At 42.8% G+C, this 19,068-nt stretch overlaps 1 protein-coding gene across 4 annotated transcripts in view; it reads right to left on the minus strand.

Annotated features, from left to right (window-relative positions):
- POC1A (POC1 centriolar protein A) overlaps positions 1-19,068 on the minus strand; it is a 48,574-nt gene extending 29,506 nt beyond the window's left edge. For 2 of the 4 annotated variants that reach the window (XM_017819975.1, XM_017819974.1), the window contains exons 1-7: positions 19,023-19,067; positions 17,731-17,815; positions 16,860-17,031; positions 14,025-14,204; positions 12,843-12,950; positions 11,428-11,543; positions 6,933-7,066 (exon numbers count right to left, since the gene is read on the minus strand). In XM_017819975.1, the coding sequence (XP_017675464.1) occupies positions 6,933-7,066; positions 11,428-11,543; positions 12,843-12,950; positions 14,025-14,204; positions 16,860-17,031; positions 17,731-17,815; positions 19,023-19,040 (813 nt within the window). In that variant the 5' untranslated portion in view covers positions 19,041-19,067. Of the gene's footprint in view, positions 1-6,932; positions 7,067-11,427; positions 11,544-12,842; positions 12,951-14,024; positions 14,205-16,859; positions 17,032-17,730; positions 17,816-18,117; positions 18,233-19,022 lie in introns of all 4 variants that reach the window. The other 2 variants (XM_017819977.1, XM_017819976.1) reach the window with 2 other exon arrangements.

Consider the following 19,068-nt stretch of genomic DNA (forward strand, 5'->3'; position numbering starts at 1 on the left):
TGAAATTTCAAAATGTTTTGAGGTCTTCTAATAGTAGCACCTCACTCATGAGAACTTGCCAGAAATGATCTAGTAGCAGCAATTTCAAAATGTACTCATTACTGTGACTAAGCTTGTTCAAGTGACACAGCAGTGACTGGGTTAGATATTTCAAACCAAAGACACTGCCATCAATCAACTGAGCCTCTGCCTTTATTCCCACCCACCCTTCCCAGCAGTTCAGCTCTCTCCCGACCGCACTGTCAGGAATGGAAGCTCTAAAATTGCAAAAGCAAAAGACAAATACCCAGTAAGAAAGGGCAGAAACAACTACATAGCCAGAAAACTGCAGTGGTGAATATTGCTCCAAGGTAGCAGAGCTGAGCAAAGAGGAGCTGCACTCTGACTATAATAAACCAAAGTTAGGAGGGCAGAAAAAAATCCAAGACAAAGTGTTCAGAAACGAGCACAAGTGAGGAACACTGGAGAGGAGCAGTGTTTCCCAAAATATTTTTATCAGTCTAAATATTTCAGTGTATTTAGACAAAATCTGGCACAGAACAAATCACATCAAAACAGGCAATGAACTGACTCCAAAGTCATGGCATTCTTAAGGGAAAAAAAGTTCAACAGAACATATTCCTCCCAAAATAGAAAATTATATCAAAGACTGAATGTGCCTTTATAAATTGAAAGAAAGGGAACAAACAAGTCCATAGACACAACATCCTCCACAGATTTGTTGACATAAATTAAGTGAAAAGTATTCCTGCTACATACACTCACAGAACTCTTCCCAGATATAACAGGTTTGCTGTAGCAACATAGTTTGCCAAATACTCTTGCAATTTAATATAAACACACCACACAAAAATAAAAAGCTACACTTGCTGGTTATTAGACACAGCCTAACTTCCATTTCTCCCAGGTAAGCACTGCAGAGATCCAACAGATTTCTAATGAAGTCCTGGACAACAGGCAAGTGGTTAGGGACTGAAGAATTCAAATCTTCCTTCTTTTTCCCTCTTTTTAACTTATGGCTTGCATCAAAAGTGTCAAAAAGTACCAGCTGCATATTTTAAGCTTATTTCCCACACAGCTAGAACCTGTGGGATGAAGCAGCCCTCTAAAGGATCACTTTCCTCTTTCTGTAGCAGGTTACAGTGGCCTTCTGTTAGTATCTCCTGAGGTTCAGAATTTCCAGACTGCATCCCCGTTGTGCCGGCTGCTCCACACAAGCTGCTAGCACCAACCCCCAAATTCCTACAGATTCTTGCCTTACACTAAACAGCAAGCTGCAAAAAGAAAGGGTTGGACAACAAGAAACACCAAATCAGAAGTAAGGAACATTTCTATTTAGCCTCAGCAGGTCAGCAACATGAGTACCACCAAGCTTTTGTGTATGTTGAGTAGAGTTTGAGATTATAACAACAGTTTTCGTGGTACTGGGAGAGGGCTGCAGAAAGTTTGTGGGAAAGTACAGAAGAAAGCAAGAAGTCATCCACTGGAACTGTTGAGTGAGAAGAACATTGCCACTAACTAATATTCATCTCATCTCCTCTAGTGAAAGAGCACCAGGCAGGCTGGGAGGGAAGTCCCATAGAACTTTGAAAAGGAAAATTCACTCAAACACTGGATGCAGCAAAGAAATTGAAAAGAAAAAGGAAGCAACACAGAGGGGATAACTGCATCAAACCTGGTCCTTTGCAGCATTCCCAATGGCAGCTGAATGTATGCCATGGCAGCTGAAACACCAGGTGACAGCCCACTTCCAGCTGCATACATAGGTAAGAAAGGTGAGGCCCAGCATGTTACACAATTTATGTGCAGACTAAAACCCCCAGAGATGGAGATTACACCTTCTCCCTGTTTTCCCACTTCCTACAGAAGGAAGCTAGTGATCACAAGGCCCTTATTGCCCTAGCAACACACAGGTTGATCAGCTTAAATAAAACATTAAGTTTGGCCTTCAAAACAGATGTTCAGAACTAGTCTGAATGACTTGAATGCCTTAATCACCAAGAGATGGGATCTGAAGCCAGGGCACAGATTACAACACCGAGTGAGTGACTGGAGGGTGCTGAGAGCATCAGGAACAACTGACACAGGGATGACATAAGACAACAGGAATAGCATCCCTGAACACAAAGCTTTCAAGGGTAGAGCTAAAAATAGATATCTCTGAAATAAATATGTAAGAGAAAGGCCAAGAGTTTAGTTTGGAGAAATGGAAATACGCCTGGAGCACACAGTCATACCTGCGTGCAGGCAGCAGATGAATGTGTACCATCCAAAAATAATGACTGGACAATCATGGAGAAATCCCTCCTGAACACCCTCTTCTCCCCACAGAGTTGCTGGGCACAGAAGGCACATCACTCTAACAACAGCAGGGCCAACACCAACAGTCAAGTCAAGAGAGGCCAGACTTCCAGGCTTCAGCTAGGAACAGAGCCAACATTTTGGCTTCAGCATAACAGAAGAAACAAGAGCCAGGCTGGAGAGAGTCCAGGAATAAACCAGAGGAGAGTAGTTTAACGATGTACTGTCTGCACTGTGAAAGGACAGGTGGTGAGGAAGGAAGCTGGAGAGACAAGTGGGGTCAAAGATGGCAGTAGATTTTTAATTTGTTTTTTAATCCTGGGAGAAACTAATGCAGAGTAGAGAAGAGCCAGGTAAGAGAGCAAGGGAGGTGCCAAGAGCTGGAACAAGGCACATCTAGAGGATGCAAATAGTTGAATTAAACGAGAGCTTCCTCTTCCCCTGCCAAAAAAGGAGATGTAGAAGTGAGAAGATATGAGCCAGTGCATTCAGTCAAACTGTCTTGGAACAAAAGAGAAAAAGGAGATACGAGAGGAGACAAGGCCTGAGAAGTAAATCCAGCAGCAACCAACACACTGGGATCCCAGGCATGGCATCATCAGTTCTAGGCATAAAAGAAATAATACTGAACAGAGCAGTCACTGCTGACTGTTAGCAGTGCTTTCAGCTGCTTCATGCACAGGAAAAGAAGGCAAGTCACATCTGGACAGATGGACATTGAGATGACAGAAGGTAGAGGAGCAAATGATGCAAAGAATAAGTGATCAAGGCAATTAGGGAAACACCAAGAGCAAGTAAAAAACTTGATAAACACATCCAAGTGCCAAAGAACAGAGAGGGCCTGAGACAGGATGCTGGTTGTCACGACTTTCACCTATTTCTTCTATTGGCACATTGGAAAACCAAGAGGTGCAGGACAGATAGTCCTCAAGTAGGGATGGAATGGAAAGCTATACAGACTGTGGAAAGAATCCACATCTCCAACAGTAAGGACAATAAAAACGTTTAGATAAAAAGGGCAGACTCCTAGAAACTGCACAACGAGGGTGATAACACAAAGGAGAAAAAGGGAGAGGGAAAGGGAACCAAGGGGAAAAGCACGGGGAACAGAGGTAGCAAGGGCAACAAGGGATGTTTCCTTGCAGAATACCTCTGACACACAGTCACAAGGATTCTCAGTCCACTGGGCTTTGGAAAGTTCCTGTATTAATACACAGAGCAAGAATGTCATGCCCCCTGCACCCTCCTTCACCAGGGAGTAAGGGCTACAGCTAACATAGGGAAAAATTATACTGGCATCTTATAACTGAATCTTCAGTAGCTTTAACTCCTGAGAGCTTCAGTTTAAAGAAACACAAAGCAAGAACAGAGCACTCATATTTCCTTTCAAGACCCAGAAATGCTAACCTGAAGTCAAGTGCCTGTTGTTTGTGATACACCTTTCTCTCCCTTTGTTGTTTGGCTTCTGTGCAGCCCTGAGATGTCCTCGAACCCTTCAAAGAGGACCAGGCCTGCACAGATGTTTAATGCCACCTAGGCAGAGCTAGCAGTAGACAGTAAAGGAGCACATTTTTTTCCTGTGCACCTGCTCAGGAACTCTTGCTCATTAGTCAGCCAGCAAAGCAGAGAGCACTTATGTCACCCAGGTAGGTAAAACGCAGCTACTTCATAGTTCAAGTTAAGGTTGCTTGGAGAATTGTAACTTTGCATTTTCTGTCTTCCTATTTATAAACATAACCACGAGATGTTTTCTAAATATTTACTCTGAACTTCCATTCCACCGAGGAAGTCAGTCTGGAAATGCTCTAATCAAACCACTCCAAAGGCCAGACAAGCACCATGTACATACCTGCTCCCCTCTAACAACTCTCCAGGGGTGACTTAGGGGCCCCCAAAACGTTCTGTTCCTCACCAGTGATCCCATCACAGTACCAGTGATGGACTTACATACCAACCCAGTGTCTCATCTGTATGGAACTGGACAAGAGCACTTCACAGCTTGAAGCCCTCCAGAACCAAAATATGCAGCACAATACAGAATGATACTTTGCAGCTGCAAGATGTCAGCTCCAAGCTGCAAACTCCTGTCTCTAATGATCCTCCTGCTACAAGGGGCCAGCTACATTTCAATTAAAGACAGCAATGTAAACTTGGCCAACTTCCCCATGTAAACTACAGCTAATCAGCTGCTAACAAATTCCTGGCACTCCAGCAGTTGCGTCAAAGTATGTCTAAAGGACCTTAGGGTTTTTTTCCTTCAAGTGTCCACTTGCATGCAGCCTTCCCAGAACAATGTAACAGCAGCCAGCTGTCAGAGGAGGAACAAAGTGTCAAACCAGCATGTTCAACCACACAAAGACACAGCTCAAGAACATCTTCAGAACAGGCTGTTCATGTGGTAGCCCTCACTTAAAAAGGCAAATCTACCTAATGACCAAAAATATCCACATCTCACTTCATTTTTAGCCACTTGGGGATACTGGCACAAATCACAGTGATAACAGGGAGTGGGGGAAAAAAATCTCTCAGTATTAAGTAGACTGGATTTAGCTATGAACAGAACAGGCTGGAGAAGCAGCCAGTGCAGGAATCCACCTCAGCAGCTTCTGGTGAAAGCAGGGCCTGTAGTCACTGCCATTGCTTACTGAGAATGAAGCATAGGTTGACATATGCCTTTAGTGGAAAAGGTATCTGTTAAATCAGGCAGTAAAAGAACCAGTCCACAACAATACAGCACGTGCCAGAGAGGGAATGCCAGCCAGGGCTACGCCAGGACTGGCTCCACAGCCATCTCACTGCAACACCCTTAGAGACAACCAGAAGGCTCTACCAGCCACTTTGATACTTGTACTTGTTTCCAAACTGAAGGATCTGTGATTGCACAATGGCAGCTACCCTTCAGCTGTGCCAGGGGCAAAGCTTTTCCATTGCCAGTCAGATGCCCAGGAGAGAGTGGCAGACATTGTCCTACTGATCTGAAGCAACAGGGAGGAAAAATACAGAGCTTTAACTCTACTTTTGAACAAATGACCCTCAAACCAACTGTTCAGCAGAAGCCTTGAGTTAAGTACAGCATTAGCCTAGAGGGACTTCCTAGTGTCTGATTCTGAAGACCTCCATCACCATAATCAGTTTTGGACTCTCATTCAAAGCTAAACTCATTTTTTGTGCTGCTGCAGTCAGTGAGGAGCAGCAACAGCTCGGATGGGAGAAAAATGGAAAGCAAGTTCAGCCTCCTGCTGAACAGTAACCAGGCACATCCCCTCCCCAAGGGAAGGACGAAAGGTGTAAAGATCCACTGTCCTTCCACACTTATCCTTTTCCAGGAAGCTGCTTTCCAAGAACTCGGCAGATTAACACAATGGGCAAATACGAAAACAAGATTAAGACAACAGAAGGGTTGCAGCTCCTGATAGGAGGATCCACCTCGTCCAGTTCTCAAAGCAAGAAAAGTTTTTATACAGCCAAGGCTTACATGTTAGGATAACCAGGATTTTTTATCTTGCCCCATTCTTTTAGCATTTGAACCCACTGGTCAGTCTTAATCAAAGCTCTGCTTCATGGAAAGGCTTAAGTATGAGGTTGTCCTACTTCCCTACTTCCCATACTAATGTTCCCATTAGTATTACAAAAATGGAGAAAACTTTACTTATGTATAGCAAAAGAGAAGTTACAGAACAAACTTGACCTTTTTAGACATCAGACAAAGCAGTCACTAAACAAAGCCACAAGAAGCCAGAATTATCCATTTTACGGCTTACACAGCTACCACTATTGTCCAGAAGCATCCCCATCACCCCAAAAACTTCAGGCTGTGATTTTCCCCAGAGTTTTTATCCTTTAAAACTCAGCCCCCACTTTAAAAGAGACACAAGTGGGTTAAGAATTTCTGTTCTCTTTGTCCTTTGGAAAGGTCACCTTTAAGGCAGGCCTGCTTTTTCACACCCCACTCAGCACTGACAATGAAATTAGTCTATTTATTCTCATTTAAGATTTAGAAAGAGAGCTCCAAGCATTCATACAATTAACCTTACAAGCAACACATCCAGAAGCATAATACTAATAGGCCAATCAGTTAAACTTAACCCACCAGCAGCATTTATCACCTTCAATTATTTAATTCACTCCATTAACAAAATGAAAACACGTTCCCAAATCACATCCCAAAATAGATTTCCTTTATTTTATCATTACTGTCCTCAAGTGTCCTGCCAAGTGAACAGCCTTTATCTTCACAACACCTGTGTCAGGGGGCCAAGTATTATTTGTAGGACTCTAGAGAGAGAGAGAGAGAGACAGAGCTGCACTAAAGTGTGAGACAGGCCCAGGGTCAGTCTGGGGCTCTGCCCTGACTGAGCTCCTTCTCTCTTCGACTTGAATCCTCGATATTGGAGCTCACTTTTGGTTCCTGCTTTCTCATTCTCTCCATTCCTGCCTTACCTCCTTCCCTCCCCATAGGCCTTCCCTTCAAAGCAGTGATGATCTCAAAGACTATTAGCAGTGTTATAATGGTAATTTTACACAAGGAGGTTTTCAAACAATTTTTGGCCATGAAAAGCAAAAGCCTCAAGCACAGATTTGCCCAGTTTGTTACCAGTTTGTACATTACTGTATAAAAGGCTTTGCCTCACCTGGTGACCATGCAGAGTATACAGAAGTCTTCCTTCTAGCAAGTCCAGAATTTTAAGAGTTGAATCATTGGAAGCAGTAACCAGATAGTTTCCAGAGGGGTGAAAGGAAAGACTGTTGACCACAGAGCTGTGCACTAAGGATGGAAAAAAACCATATATAACATTCACCAAAACCAGTTTACATAAGCCCAAGGCAAAAAGAATAAAATAAAGCACAAGCACATTCCAATTTTCTGTTATAAAGTTTAACAGGAAAATTATCATGGGGGAAAACATTCCACAAAAGCTCTTCAAAGCACTGGAGAACAAGAACAGTACTGAATTCTTGTAAAAATAGGCACTACTTTACTGAAAGGAAAAAGGAAGCTTTGCCAATTATTCTGGGAGATTTAATGCTACGAAAGCTTCCAGCATGGCTCCAAAATGTACTATATGTGCAAGTCAGCAATAGGATTCTGTGAGAGCGCTGGACATTGACATATTTTACTACTGTGGAGCTGCTGTTCTCGCTCCCAAATCATTCTAGATTAAAATCTATATGCTAATGCACTGAGAGGACCAAAATTACAATGAAAACCACTCAGAGTTGACATTACACAGGTTCTTTTGGTTTACTACCCGACTCCAGCCAAGACTGGGTTTAAGAGAAATAATAAGAATCAGCAACTTGAAAATGGTCCAGTATAAGCATTATTTCTTCAGACATCCAATTTGTCTCACCAAATATTTAAAACAAGTATGAAGAGACAAACTATCAAGAGTGTAAACTTCCAATAAAGCAATCCTCCCTGCATGAAGATGAAGTCCAAGAGCTATTTTGAAAAGAACTAGAGGAAATGTTCTAGGAAAAAAAGTTACAGCGAACTTCACTTAAGTTTGACATTAAACATCTGATTTATGGCTTTTTTTCCTTCCCCGAACTTTCACAAAACAGGCTATTGAACATATTTATTTATGAGAACATGCAGTACTTTACATATGCACAGCTTTCCGAGCGTATGTGACATTACAGAATATTAAGAGGAGGCTTGAGGAAGGATTTAACCATCCAACTATTCTTAATTATATACTCTGTGCCCTCCAAATGTTCTGGTATCTCAAATCTACTACTCCTAATACATCACACCCAACTAAATTTATAGTCCGTTGAGAGTCTACTGTGCATTTTAAATCCATAGTGCCTGTTAAAAACACCCTCAAAATTCAATTTTAAAACACTACAACCATTTTTTTGCAGATGGGGATTTGAAGCAGATATCTGAAATAACCTTGCTCAATTGTAAAACAGAATGCCTCTGCTTTTGAAACTCTCAGGAACACTAAATACCTCAGCTTAAGTGCTGAAAACTTAATTCCTCTTGTCCTGAACTATTGAAAAACACAGAAAAAAACCTTAACACAGGTAACTTCTGAATAGTTATTCTTCCTGGTGAATACTGTCTCTATCTAACAGCTAGATCTTCCTCTACTGCCCCAGCCCTGTATTACACTATGTATTAAAGGAGAAAAAGGTCTGTGTGGAGTTTTTTCCTCATGAAAAAGTGCTAAATGCCTTTCTCCCTTGAAAATTTTATTCTGATTTGTAATATTCCCCACCCCATCAGTGTCTACATTCAGATAGAGGCAAACATATCTTGTCAATTAAGGCAAGTCCTGAAAGGAATCACACCAGAAATAGATGAAGTTGATGATATATCATATCTTCCAAGTTCCAGACAGTGAATAATTTCCAGCTACACAAAAAACCCTTTCCATAATGGAAAGAAGTCACACAGACTGGGGCTTCCATGGGAGCTTCTGTGCCCAAGGAGTTCTTGGCTGTTGCAAGCTCAGAGAAAACTTCATCTCCCTTCTACCAAACCAGCTCAGACCTCCCACAAGACCATTCACAACATCCCTCCAAAAACTTGCCAACACATTCTGCAACTTCACTTGATGACTTCAACAATAAATCCAGTGCAGCACGAGGTGGGATGTCCCAGTGACTTGTTGCCACAAGGCCACCCTTCTGCCAGCCGAGCCCGAGCAACAGAACAGACTTTAAGGAGACTTATACTGGGGTTAACAACTAAAAGTGAGCCCTGCCAGCCTGTAGTGACTGCACATCACTGTCCCAAGCCTCAAAATACTACTTTTATGTAATAAGGGAATGCAACCCTTAGTAACCACCAGTGAGAAGATAAATTAGGATGGACCTGACATAGCCACAGTCCCTACTGAACAGGTAACTACCATCAGCCCCATCCAAACGGGATAAAAGTGCCAATTATTCTTTTTAAACAGCAATAAAAAAACAGGCTAGAGCTGTTTCCACAGACCTGCTACAGATGTGTCCCACACACAACTTTGGGCAGGGAAAAAAAATGTCAGGCAATAAACATTGGCCATTTTTGTAAGGGCTGTACAAAATCTACTGTACAAAAGAGTTTAATGTCTGTTGTACTGTACAGCAAACGTGACCAGAGCATACTTCACTTGGCTAAAAGAAAAACACACCATACAAAAGGTTTTGCAGCTTGCTCTCTACTTCCAATTTTCATTTACAAATGTCACAGTTGGAACAAGTCCTGGCAACGAGAGCAACACTGCTAAAAGACTAATCAGTGTTGGAAAACAGCCCAAATTTAAGACGCAAGAGCCTGTGGCAGGGCTACTTATCTGTTAACTCCTCCATGGAGCTCCATCTTTAAAATGGATTCCCTGGAAATCAGGCAGCACCAGCAAGTTCTGAAGGCAGAGGTGCCATCTAGTGGGACTGGGCTGGCAGCCTCACATGGGAGCCACAAAACTACATCAGATTTACCCAAAAGGACAGGTATAACCCCTCAGAACAGGGGGATTTGTAAACGCATCTCCAGAACACATTACAAACACATCAGTTTGTGGCCATAGGTGCATGAAGTGCCTCAAAACAGCCACCACTGCAATTTTAGGTTTCTTCAGCTTCTATGACTATTTTTAGTTCAAAGTTTATTACACAAATAGGATTTACACAGTAGCTGTAAAAATAACACTCACAATGAGTGAGGAAATGATCGCTTCAGTAGCAAGGGTGTCACACTAAAATGTCATTCAGTAAGGGTGGGATACTGGGGAAATGTGTAATTCCAAGACAAAAAAATAGACCTGGCAGCCAAACCTAAACCACATTAGATTTGGACAATTTAACAGCAGTTAAGTGGAAAGCAGGAAGAGATGATTTTTGAGCCAAGTTATACTGTGGCTGGAAACATGCACTGCAGATCCTGCCACCATTGAAAAGCTGATAAAGCAGGTTAAAAGGACAACCTGACACTGCCCAAGTATTTAAACACACTACTGATTTTAGCAACAAGACTTCAGGAAGGCATTTCCAAGTTTTGATATGGGTCACAAGTTAACAATACCTATTACACAAAGAATCACAGTTCAGAATTCTTCACTGTGATTGCATGCTCAATACTGGTGAACTGGAACAACAGTCATCAAAAAGTTTGATTTCTATTAGATTTTGTTAACTATCAGAGAACTGGGAGTGACTGATCCATAAGAATAACTGAAGCTGTGAGGTTGTCACAGCAGGAACCCACTGTAGCTGATGTGGATGGCAGAAAGAACACACCAAGCTCCAGCCTGGTGTCTCTGATTTCTGATCTTTACCAGCACACCAGAAACAGTCCTCAGGAAAAGTTAGCAAAATTAGGTTCAACACTGGATACAGTGTTTGAGAATGTATCTATTTAAAAATACCAGAGCAGCCTTAAAAACTGTTATTAGTAAAGGAAAGAAAAGCCACATTTAGGCTCAAGAAATTAATATGCACAGAACAGGTCAATCAATCTCGAAGAAGCTTACAGGGATGGGAAAGCAGCCTTCTCCTATCCATTTCTACCATACAGCAGCACTAATCAGTTGCACAAGGACAGGTAATGGGAGGAAATGCCATTTGGAAGGTAAGGTGAAAAAAAATAAACTCCAAACATTTAGACTCCTAGATATAAAAGGAAGCTACTCCATGGGCAAGCCAACCTGGACGACTTGTAACTTGGTCAAAGCTAACTCTGGAAGCTGAAAACAAAACAGATTCTGGAGAAGGAACTGTAAACACAGATCATGGTACAAAATTGCAATTGATTGATTTGATTTTCCTCTTTTAACTTTTCCTAATTTTTTCATAAAGAACTTTAACTTTTGTTTTGCTGTAATACCTCTGACTCCTCCTATAGGCTTATTCAGAGGAAAAAAACCACATCTTTTTTACTGCACACCATCTCCTCAAGAACACTGAGCATGAGCCAAACATCCATGCCAACCTGCAACACGGGACAGCTTCAGAATCAGCCTTGGAGCTAACACAAAGCAAAGCATGATGTCTGGTGAAAAAAGGCTTCCACTGGCAGGCCTCACCCAGTGCCTTTTTGGACAGGCAGCAGGTGATGGAGAAACATTCTTTGGACTTCAGAGCAATTCATATTAATACATGGAAAGGTTCAACTTGTGTAAGGTCTTAACTTGCCTTGGTAATGTTGAAGCAGCCTGTTCATCCTGACGTCCCAGAGCTTCACCGTGCTGTCCGTGCCGGCCGCGGCGATGCACGTACCGCTGGGGTGGAAATCCACGTGGTTCACAAACCTGCAAAGGGCAATTAAACCCAACTGTTAACACTCGACTCTTGCTAAAGATCAAAAAAGCCTTTCCCGGAAGGGAAGCTACATTGTGACTCATTGAAGATTAAGGAGGAGATGATCTGAAAATTTATTTTGCTGAGTTTCTCTTAAGGCCTTGCTCCTAACCCCAAGCAGAATGCAGGATCCTACCTAAGCACACCATCTCAACAGTTTGCATTGCAGGTGTAGGAGCTGTAGACACAAGTCTCCTGAAATCTGATGGATCCAACTGTCACAACAACATTTTCAAGTGCTCATTTAATGTTTCCATAATTCTCTATTAAATGAACATTATTTCCAGAGCGCTGTGTACAAGACTGAACAGATATTTTTTCTTCTATTAACTAATTTTAAGATGAAACTTAGTGAATTTGTGCCTGAAATCATATATTGCCACTTAGAAGGTAGTGAGGCTGAGGCCAAATTTCTTTCTGGACCTGAATGAAATCAATTTTTATTCTGAACACGTAAGTACAATAAAACCTTCAGAACCTTCGGTTAAGGGCATCCTGTAACTCCTCACTCAATACACACAACAAATTGGATAAAATTAATTATCCTTTGAGTATTCTTGTAATAAATGCTGGAGAAGTTGAGATATTTCAATAGATTGTTTGGACAAACCATATTCTTAAGAGCACTGGAAAAAATAACGTTGTCTGAATTTGTCTTAAAATCATTGGATATTACCTGGAAAGAACTTTGTACTTAAAAATTCAATGCAGCAAGGAATTAGGAAGTTTGTCAGTTCTCTAAGGACTTGTTTTATGTTTCTGGACAAATGAAATTTTTGCTGTGGCTAAACATTCCAAATTCAACAGCTGTTTTTCTGAATACAAAGTGGGGTTTTTTTTAATAACCTTGTTACTTAAAATTTTGAGGGTGAAACAAAGCATCCAAGCCAGAGTTTTCCACTTTTAATTTATGTCAACTCAGAGCAAAATAAAAGATCTTAACATAGCTAGAAGAGGAAATAAAGAAGTTAAGCATCTCCAAAAACAAATAAGCACAAAGAAACTGAGGCTTGATGTGTTGAACAGTTACTGAAATACAACCCTCCAGCTGCAACTTGGAGCAGTCACAAAGTGTCAACAAATTCTGGAAGCTTCTTTTGCATCTCACCCCACACTGGCTGCTTTTGTAACAAGTGCTAAGGATTTTTTAAGCAGTTTTAAGGATTGCCAGGAGGAGGACCTCTGAACTTCACAAACCAGGTGTATGTTCACCAAGCACCCCGTTTCAGACTTCACCCCCAGGTACTTACCCCGCGTGCTCACAGAAGGAGTGGATACATTCTCTGCTGGTCTTATCCCACAGCTTGACAGTTTTATCATCACTAGATGACACTATCAATCGCCCATCAGGAGAGAACCTAAAACAAGAGTTCTAGCAATTAAGGTGTACAGGGTCAACTGGATTTGGCCAGCTGTCAAAGTATGCTGGTAAACACACCTTGTTCTTCAAGAAGTCACACTGGCATCAGTGAGACTAAAAACCCAATTACTAAGTAAATGGAAAAGAAAGCAAGCTGTAAGTCCCCAAACTATCCCTAATTCCTCAAGCACATAAAATAACTCTCAGGATAGTCTTGAGTATGACTTAAGATCTCCTGTCCTATTTGTTTCAATTTAAGTGTGTCTCAAGTTGTTTCTCTACCCTGATTCAAAACAATTCCTGCCTCTGCCACAAGAGTTCAGAGCAACACAATTACTCACAAGGCAACAGCTGCAGCAGAACCTTCCCCGTTCCAGTGCCTTAGGGAAACATATTAAGCTCCCATCTCAAAATCTTATATACATGACAAATCAAGATCTCTCTTCAAAGGCACACATGTTACAGGATCAAGACTTGAGTCCCTAACTAGAGAACATCATCAGACATACTGGAAAAACATCCCTTCTGCTCTTCTGTGGGCATCTACAGAGCTATCAGCCTCTGCCACCACCACATTCCAGAACTGTAATGAACTTTTCACCTACAGAGAAACTGTGGCTTTATCCTAGATACATATATACATAAAAAACTCCTCAAAACCAAACCTGAGACAGTTACCAGGAAGTAATGTTATTATTAGGGCAGCACTTACAGCCTTTTGGAAGGAGCACAGGTGATCATCTTAACTAAAGGCATAAGTCTAAAGTAACTAAGATGAAATAAAAGTAGAAATCTCTCCTTTTGTTCCTGTTAGCAACAGGAACAAAAGCTTTACCAGGTAAAAGCAAAGCACAGAAGAAATCACAAAGTCTCTGCTTCACAAAGATCACAGAGAAACACACAGTGGGTGCAGACTGTCATCTAAAGGGATCTCTCTGCAGGTCAGCAACATATTTCAGTCACCACACACTTGAATCACCCTGAATAGAAACGTGTTACACCAGCCCATGACACTCAGTCCCTGCTTTGAGAGATAAATCCCCATGTCCATTTGTCACAGGGCCATACTCACCTGGCACAGCGAACCCAGTTGATGTGCTGACTCAGTGAGAACAGAAACTTCTGCCTGTGAACCGTCCACACTTTGACTGTTTTGTCATCAGAAGCTGTAACTATGGACTGGCCATCACTGGAGAAGCTAACACTTCTTACGGTTGCCGTGTGAGCCTTGAACACAGTCGATTCTCCTTTGCTGCACAGAAGGAAAGAGCCCTTTAAAAATTGCACCACAGGGCAGCAAAGGCATTATGTTCCTGAAAACACACAGCTGCTGTACACTGAGCAGTGCTATTAACCACAGTTTCTATGGGAGCTGCACCATTACACTAGGAAAAAAACATTGATCAACCCCAAAATTGCTCCTGCTTCCCAAGCTATATAGGATAGATAGCTAAAACTAGTTGTTCTAGTTCAAAACTGGAGCCCAATCCAACAGGAAACAACCCACATTTCCTATAAGGGGGCAGAAATGCTACTGCCAATTTGTGCAACCCTTTTAAACAACATTTATGGAAATATCAATATAAAAGAAGATGTTGAGGTGCTGTTGCCTGGCCCTTTTTCTGCAAGGCAGGTGAGGAGGGAGGTTTTTCCACAGTTCATCTGGACAGAGCCAAGCAAGCAATGACCTCACAACTGTTCCTGTAAAGGCCCAAGCTCCAGGTGGACAATTCCAATGCAGCATCACACAAGAAATAACACAACTAAATTCAGCACACCTGATGCTGTACAACTGTGAGCAAACCACTATTAACTCAGCCAGGCAAGAACAGAGTCAGGGCACTGTTATTCTTCTTTACACATAAATGCAAATAAATGCAAGAGGCGTTCTTCTGGCAAATATATGCAAGGCATATTTAGAGACACAAAGTGCAACATATTTAGAGATCCAACAGGTTTATGGAACTCTTAGTCTACCAGGAGCTCCATATTCACAGATTGAAGAGAAGAGAAAAACATGATGGTTCACTCCCTTCTCCGTTAGGATTTAACTCTATACTGAGGTTGAGGATTACCAAAACCACAAAGGCCAAAAAATAAAAATACTACCCACCTTCCAGCAATATTCCCTCCCTCTTCAGAAAAGGTCAGAGCTGCCTAGTTTTACTTAATCCTCTGTCTGCCACAAGGCAAGCAAGTGTAAAGGTTACTTCTCAGGAAAGTTTTCTTTCTGTGCAAAACTACAGAATATCCACAACTCTGAAGAAATCTCACGCAGAAACATGAAATTATAAAATTCTGTCATCGTGGCCCATAAAAAACAAATCCCAAAGACAGAAAGCCACAGCAGCATTAGCTCCTTCAGTAACATATTGCCCTTGTAATAAGGGACTGTAAATTTTGAGATTATTTGGAAATAAACTCCTACCCCATAGACCATGGGGCAGGTTCTCTCTCCCCTTTTAACGACAGTGCAGAAGTGTCAATTTGAAGGTCTCAAACCTGATTCAACATCCCCACTCTGTTGTTATATTTGGAGAAGGTAAACTGACAAAGAATATTAAACAAACACAGACTCCAGGTGCCATGCACCAAGGTATCAACAACTGGCATAACAATAACTCCCTTTCCACAGTGGCCCTTTTCTGATATGACTTGACAGCCAAAGGTACAGTTTCGACCTCAGAGTTCACATGGCTAAGCAACCAGGACAGAATCACCCAAGCACACATTCAGTTTTCCCATCACATCTCAGTCCTTTCTAAAAATATATACCTTAGCTTCTGAGAACTCTAACAAGTTTGTGCTGTAATTTATTTTAAGTATTCTGTGTTATCAGCTCTGGAGACAGCAAAACGACAGTGTCAGTCTCCATCTTTGTAGGGGATTGATGAGCAGCAAGGTTAAATTTTAATCCTAATCCACCTTGTGCCTTTTAATAACATACATGCCAATATGTCCTTGTGATCATTCCTTATAGGAAAGTTGAACTAAAATAAGTAAATTAAAAAAATAATTTATAGTGAAGTAGAACTAAAATTTGCAGATTGTAATTTCCATTATAATTAAGATAATTAAAAGCACTTTTATCATGAATTTTAAAAAGTCACTTTCAGAACACATCAGTTCCATAACAGAGATTACTTAGGTTTAATAGACCAAATAAAGTTTCCAATGTGTAAACATAACAGAAGAACCCACCAGAAACAAACAATGCTTTCCCAGGTTCCTGAAGCAACCTGTTTATTTTAAAGTTTGGGTATATATTTTGTGTGGCTTCCTTAGGTTTGAGTTTTGTTGGGGGTTTTTTGTTTGTGTGTTTTTTAAATGCCTTTTATCTGCCACTACAATCATCAGGTCTGCTTTTTTCCTTCAGTCTTCTGACAGTTGCAATTTACAAGCTCACAAGCAAAAGAATCTCCAAGCCCTATTCATATCCCTGTCCATTCAGAGAAACAACCCCACTGTTACTGTGGGAAACAAGAGAGCAGAGGAAACATTGGCAGGTGCTTTTCTGCATCTTGGCCACAAAATGCTTCTCATTCCTTGCAGCAAGATTAGGTCTTCAAGCACAAGTCCTTCAGCACTCTCCCATTTATGTTTATTTCAGGAAGTGTTAAGTAAGAAAAATCCAACAGCTCACCACTGATAAGTTACATCAGCGGCTTGTTACATTAGCATAAGAAGTTACAATGGATTTTAATCTTTGCAAAGGATTTTGGTTTTGTTTTCCACAGAATTTCAAGAACAAATTATCTCCCCTCTGTCAGAGGCCTCACATCAAGTAGTTCTACTTTCCCTCAAACAGATCCCAGTCCCATAGCTGGGGAACTGCTACCAAGAAGCAAGGAGAAATCCCAAGCCATGGTTAAAACACAAAGAGAGACAGGAGGGAACAGGTGCTCACAGACTAGGGATCCATAACCGGACTGTTTTGTCTCTGGAGCCTGAAGCCACCAGGTGACCAGAAGGTGAAAACTGGACACACATCACTGCATCTTTGTGGCCCACGAAGCGATAGGCTCTCATCTGAGGTTTCATGCTCCAGATCATCAGGCACGAATCCATCGAGCCACTTGCTGAAATAAAAAAGGAAAAACAAAACCAAACTTGCCTTAGTTCTCCTCCAATTACACCAAACCTACATTTCACACTCAGTTCACTACCCTGCTTCCAGCAGTCTCAGGTACACTGTCCTTGAAGCTTCACCAGTGTATTGCACATTGTGTATTTCATTAGCAATTCAAACAAAACAAGGCCAGCCATGCATTGCCTCCGACTGACAATTCACTTCCCAGAGCCTGGACATGCAACAGCTGCAGAGGCAAAAGCCACACAGGTTTGTAAAGCTTTTTCCAGTTAAATACACACTCATGGAATACACAGAAGGCCTGTGAATGAAGGTTATCTCATCACTTTCTCATTGGGAAGCAGAGGCAGGTGCCAGCTGCAGCAGGTTAAATATCAAGTAACACACCACAGATTACAGAGAGCAGTGAGTTGGTGACGTAAAGACAACCTGGCTACATCTCCCTCCAGCATCTCTCCCTTCTGAAAACGCTGATCAAAGTCAGCTCAGCAGTTCTTAGCAACATATGAGAAACACAAGCTTGCAAGGTGACTAGAGCAGTGCTCAGTTTGCTGTTAGCACGAAGGGCCAGCAGGACCTTTTGTTGTTGCAGAGCTCAGTACCTCAGTACCTCCACTCCTCTCTCCATCTAAATAGAGCAGAGAAGCTCTTTCTTTACCATCTGGCCACCAAAACACAGACTATTTACCCAATTGTTTCTTATTGAGACTGAAGTCCACACTAGTGACAGCATCTCTGTGGCCTTTGAAGTGTCTCTCCAGGGTTGGATCTTCCTAGAAGACAACAATGTTCAGACACCATAGATTAAGAACCATCTTGGCACAATAAAACTATTTTATTTCTACAACAGGTGAGCCAAAACACATATTCACCCCACAAAAGCCAGGCAGAGACAAGAACACTGCACAACACAAACCACAAATTTCACATGTATCACAAACTTTTAAAGAGGCAAATTATCCAGGCAGTTATTAGCTTGGATCTTAGGTGACTTTGCACGAATCCCTCATGCATTTTTATGATGTTGGTATAGAGACCCCAAAGCTGACTATAGACAGACAAGCCAGGTCCATACCACCTGAGCAGGCAGTCAAGCTCATCTTTGCTCTGATAGCTGCTCATCCCAGCTCAGGTGTAGCAGAGAGACCACTATTTGTACAGAAGAGGCAAATTTGCAAGATTTACCACACCTGTTGAAACAGGCAGGAGGGATCAGAACTGCAGCAAAACAGACTGACCAACTACCCATCCCCTACACCTGGGGAACACAGCATGCCCCTACACAGCACCTTGCTGCAAAGGCCAAACAAAGCCTGAGGCCAGGCAGAAAAACAAACAAAAACCCGAGAGAACCGTTACAAGAGCTTTTAACACCCGAAAATCGCCCAGACACCAGGACAGGCTCATCAGGCTTCAACCCTTGCTCTCTCACACACACAGCCTCTGACCCTCTGGCAATGCCCACCACAGCCTTCTGCCCTTCAGGACTTGACCACAACCCCAGCCTGCTCAAACCAGAGCCCAGCCCCAGAACAGGGCTGACTTCCCCCCACAACACCCAGCACCAGCGCTCCCCAGACCCAGAGCCCCCCCAACAGCCTAGAGGTGCCCCTACACACAGGCACAGCTCAGCCCCAGCTGCCACAGCCCCCCGACACCCCGAGCCCCCTGGGCAGCACCGAGCTCCCCCAAACCCCCCTGCCCCCAGCCCCACCTGCACAGCCACCCCACAGCCCACCCCCATCAGCACTAACCCCCCTCCCAACCCCAGCACTGCCTCCCACCGCCACCGCGGCCCCACAGCCCCGCACAGCACCAAACACCCCTGGGCCGGCACCAGCCCTGCCTTCCAACCCCCCCGGCTGCGACACAACGGCCCAAGGGCCGCCCCCCCCCGACACACCCGGGGACCCCTCGCACCGCCCCCGACACCCCGCCGTGCCCCGGAGGCCCCGCTCCGGCGGCCCGGCCGCCCCTCACCAGGCACACGGCGGCCATGACGCCCCGCGGCCGCCGTTCGCTTCCC

Source organism: Lepidothrix coronata, unplaced genomic scaffold, assembly GCF_001604755.1.
Source record: "Lepidothrix coronata isolate B3197 unplaced genomic scaffold, Lepidothrix_coronata-1.0 Scaffold78, whole genome shotgun sequence".
Classification (NCBI taxonomy): Eukaryota; Metazoa; Chordata; class Aves; order Passeriformes; family Pipridae; genus Lepidothrix; species Lepidothrix coronata.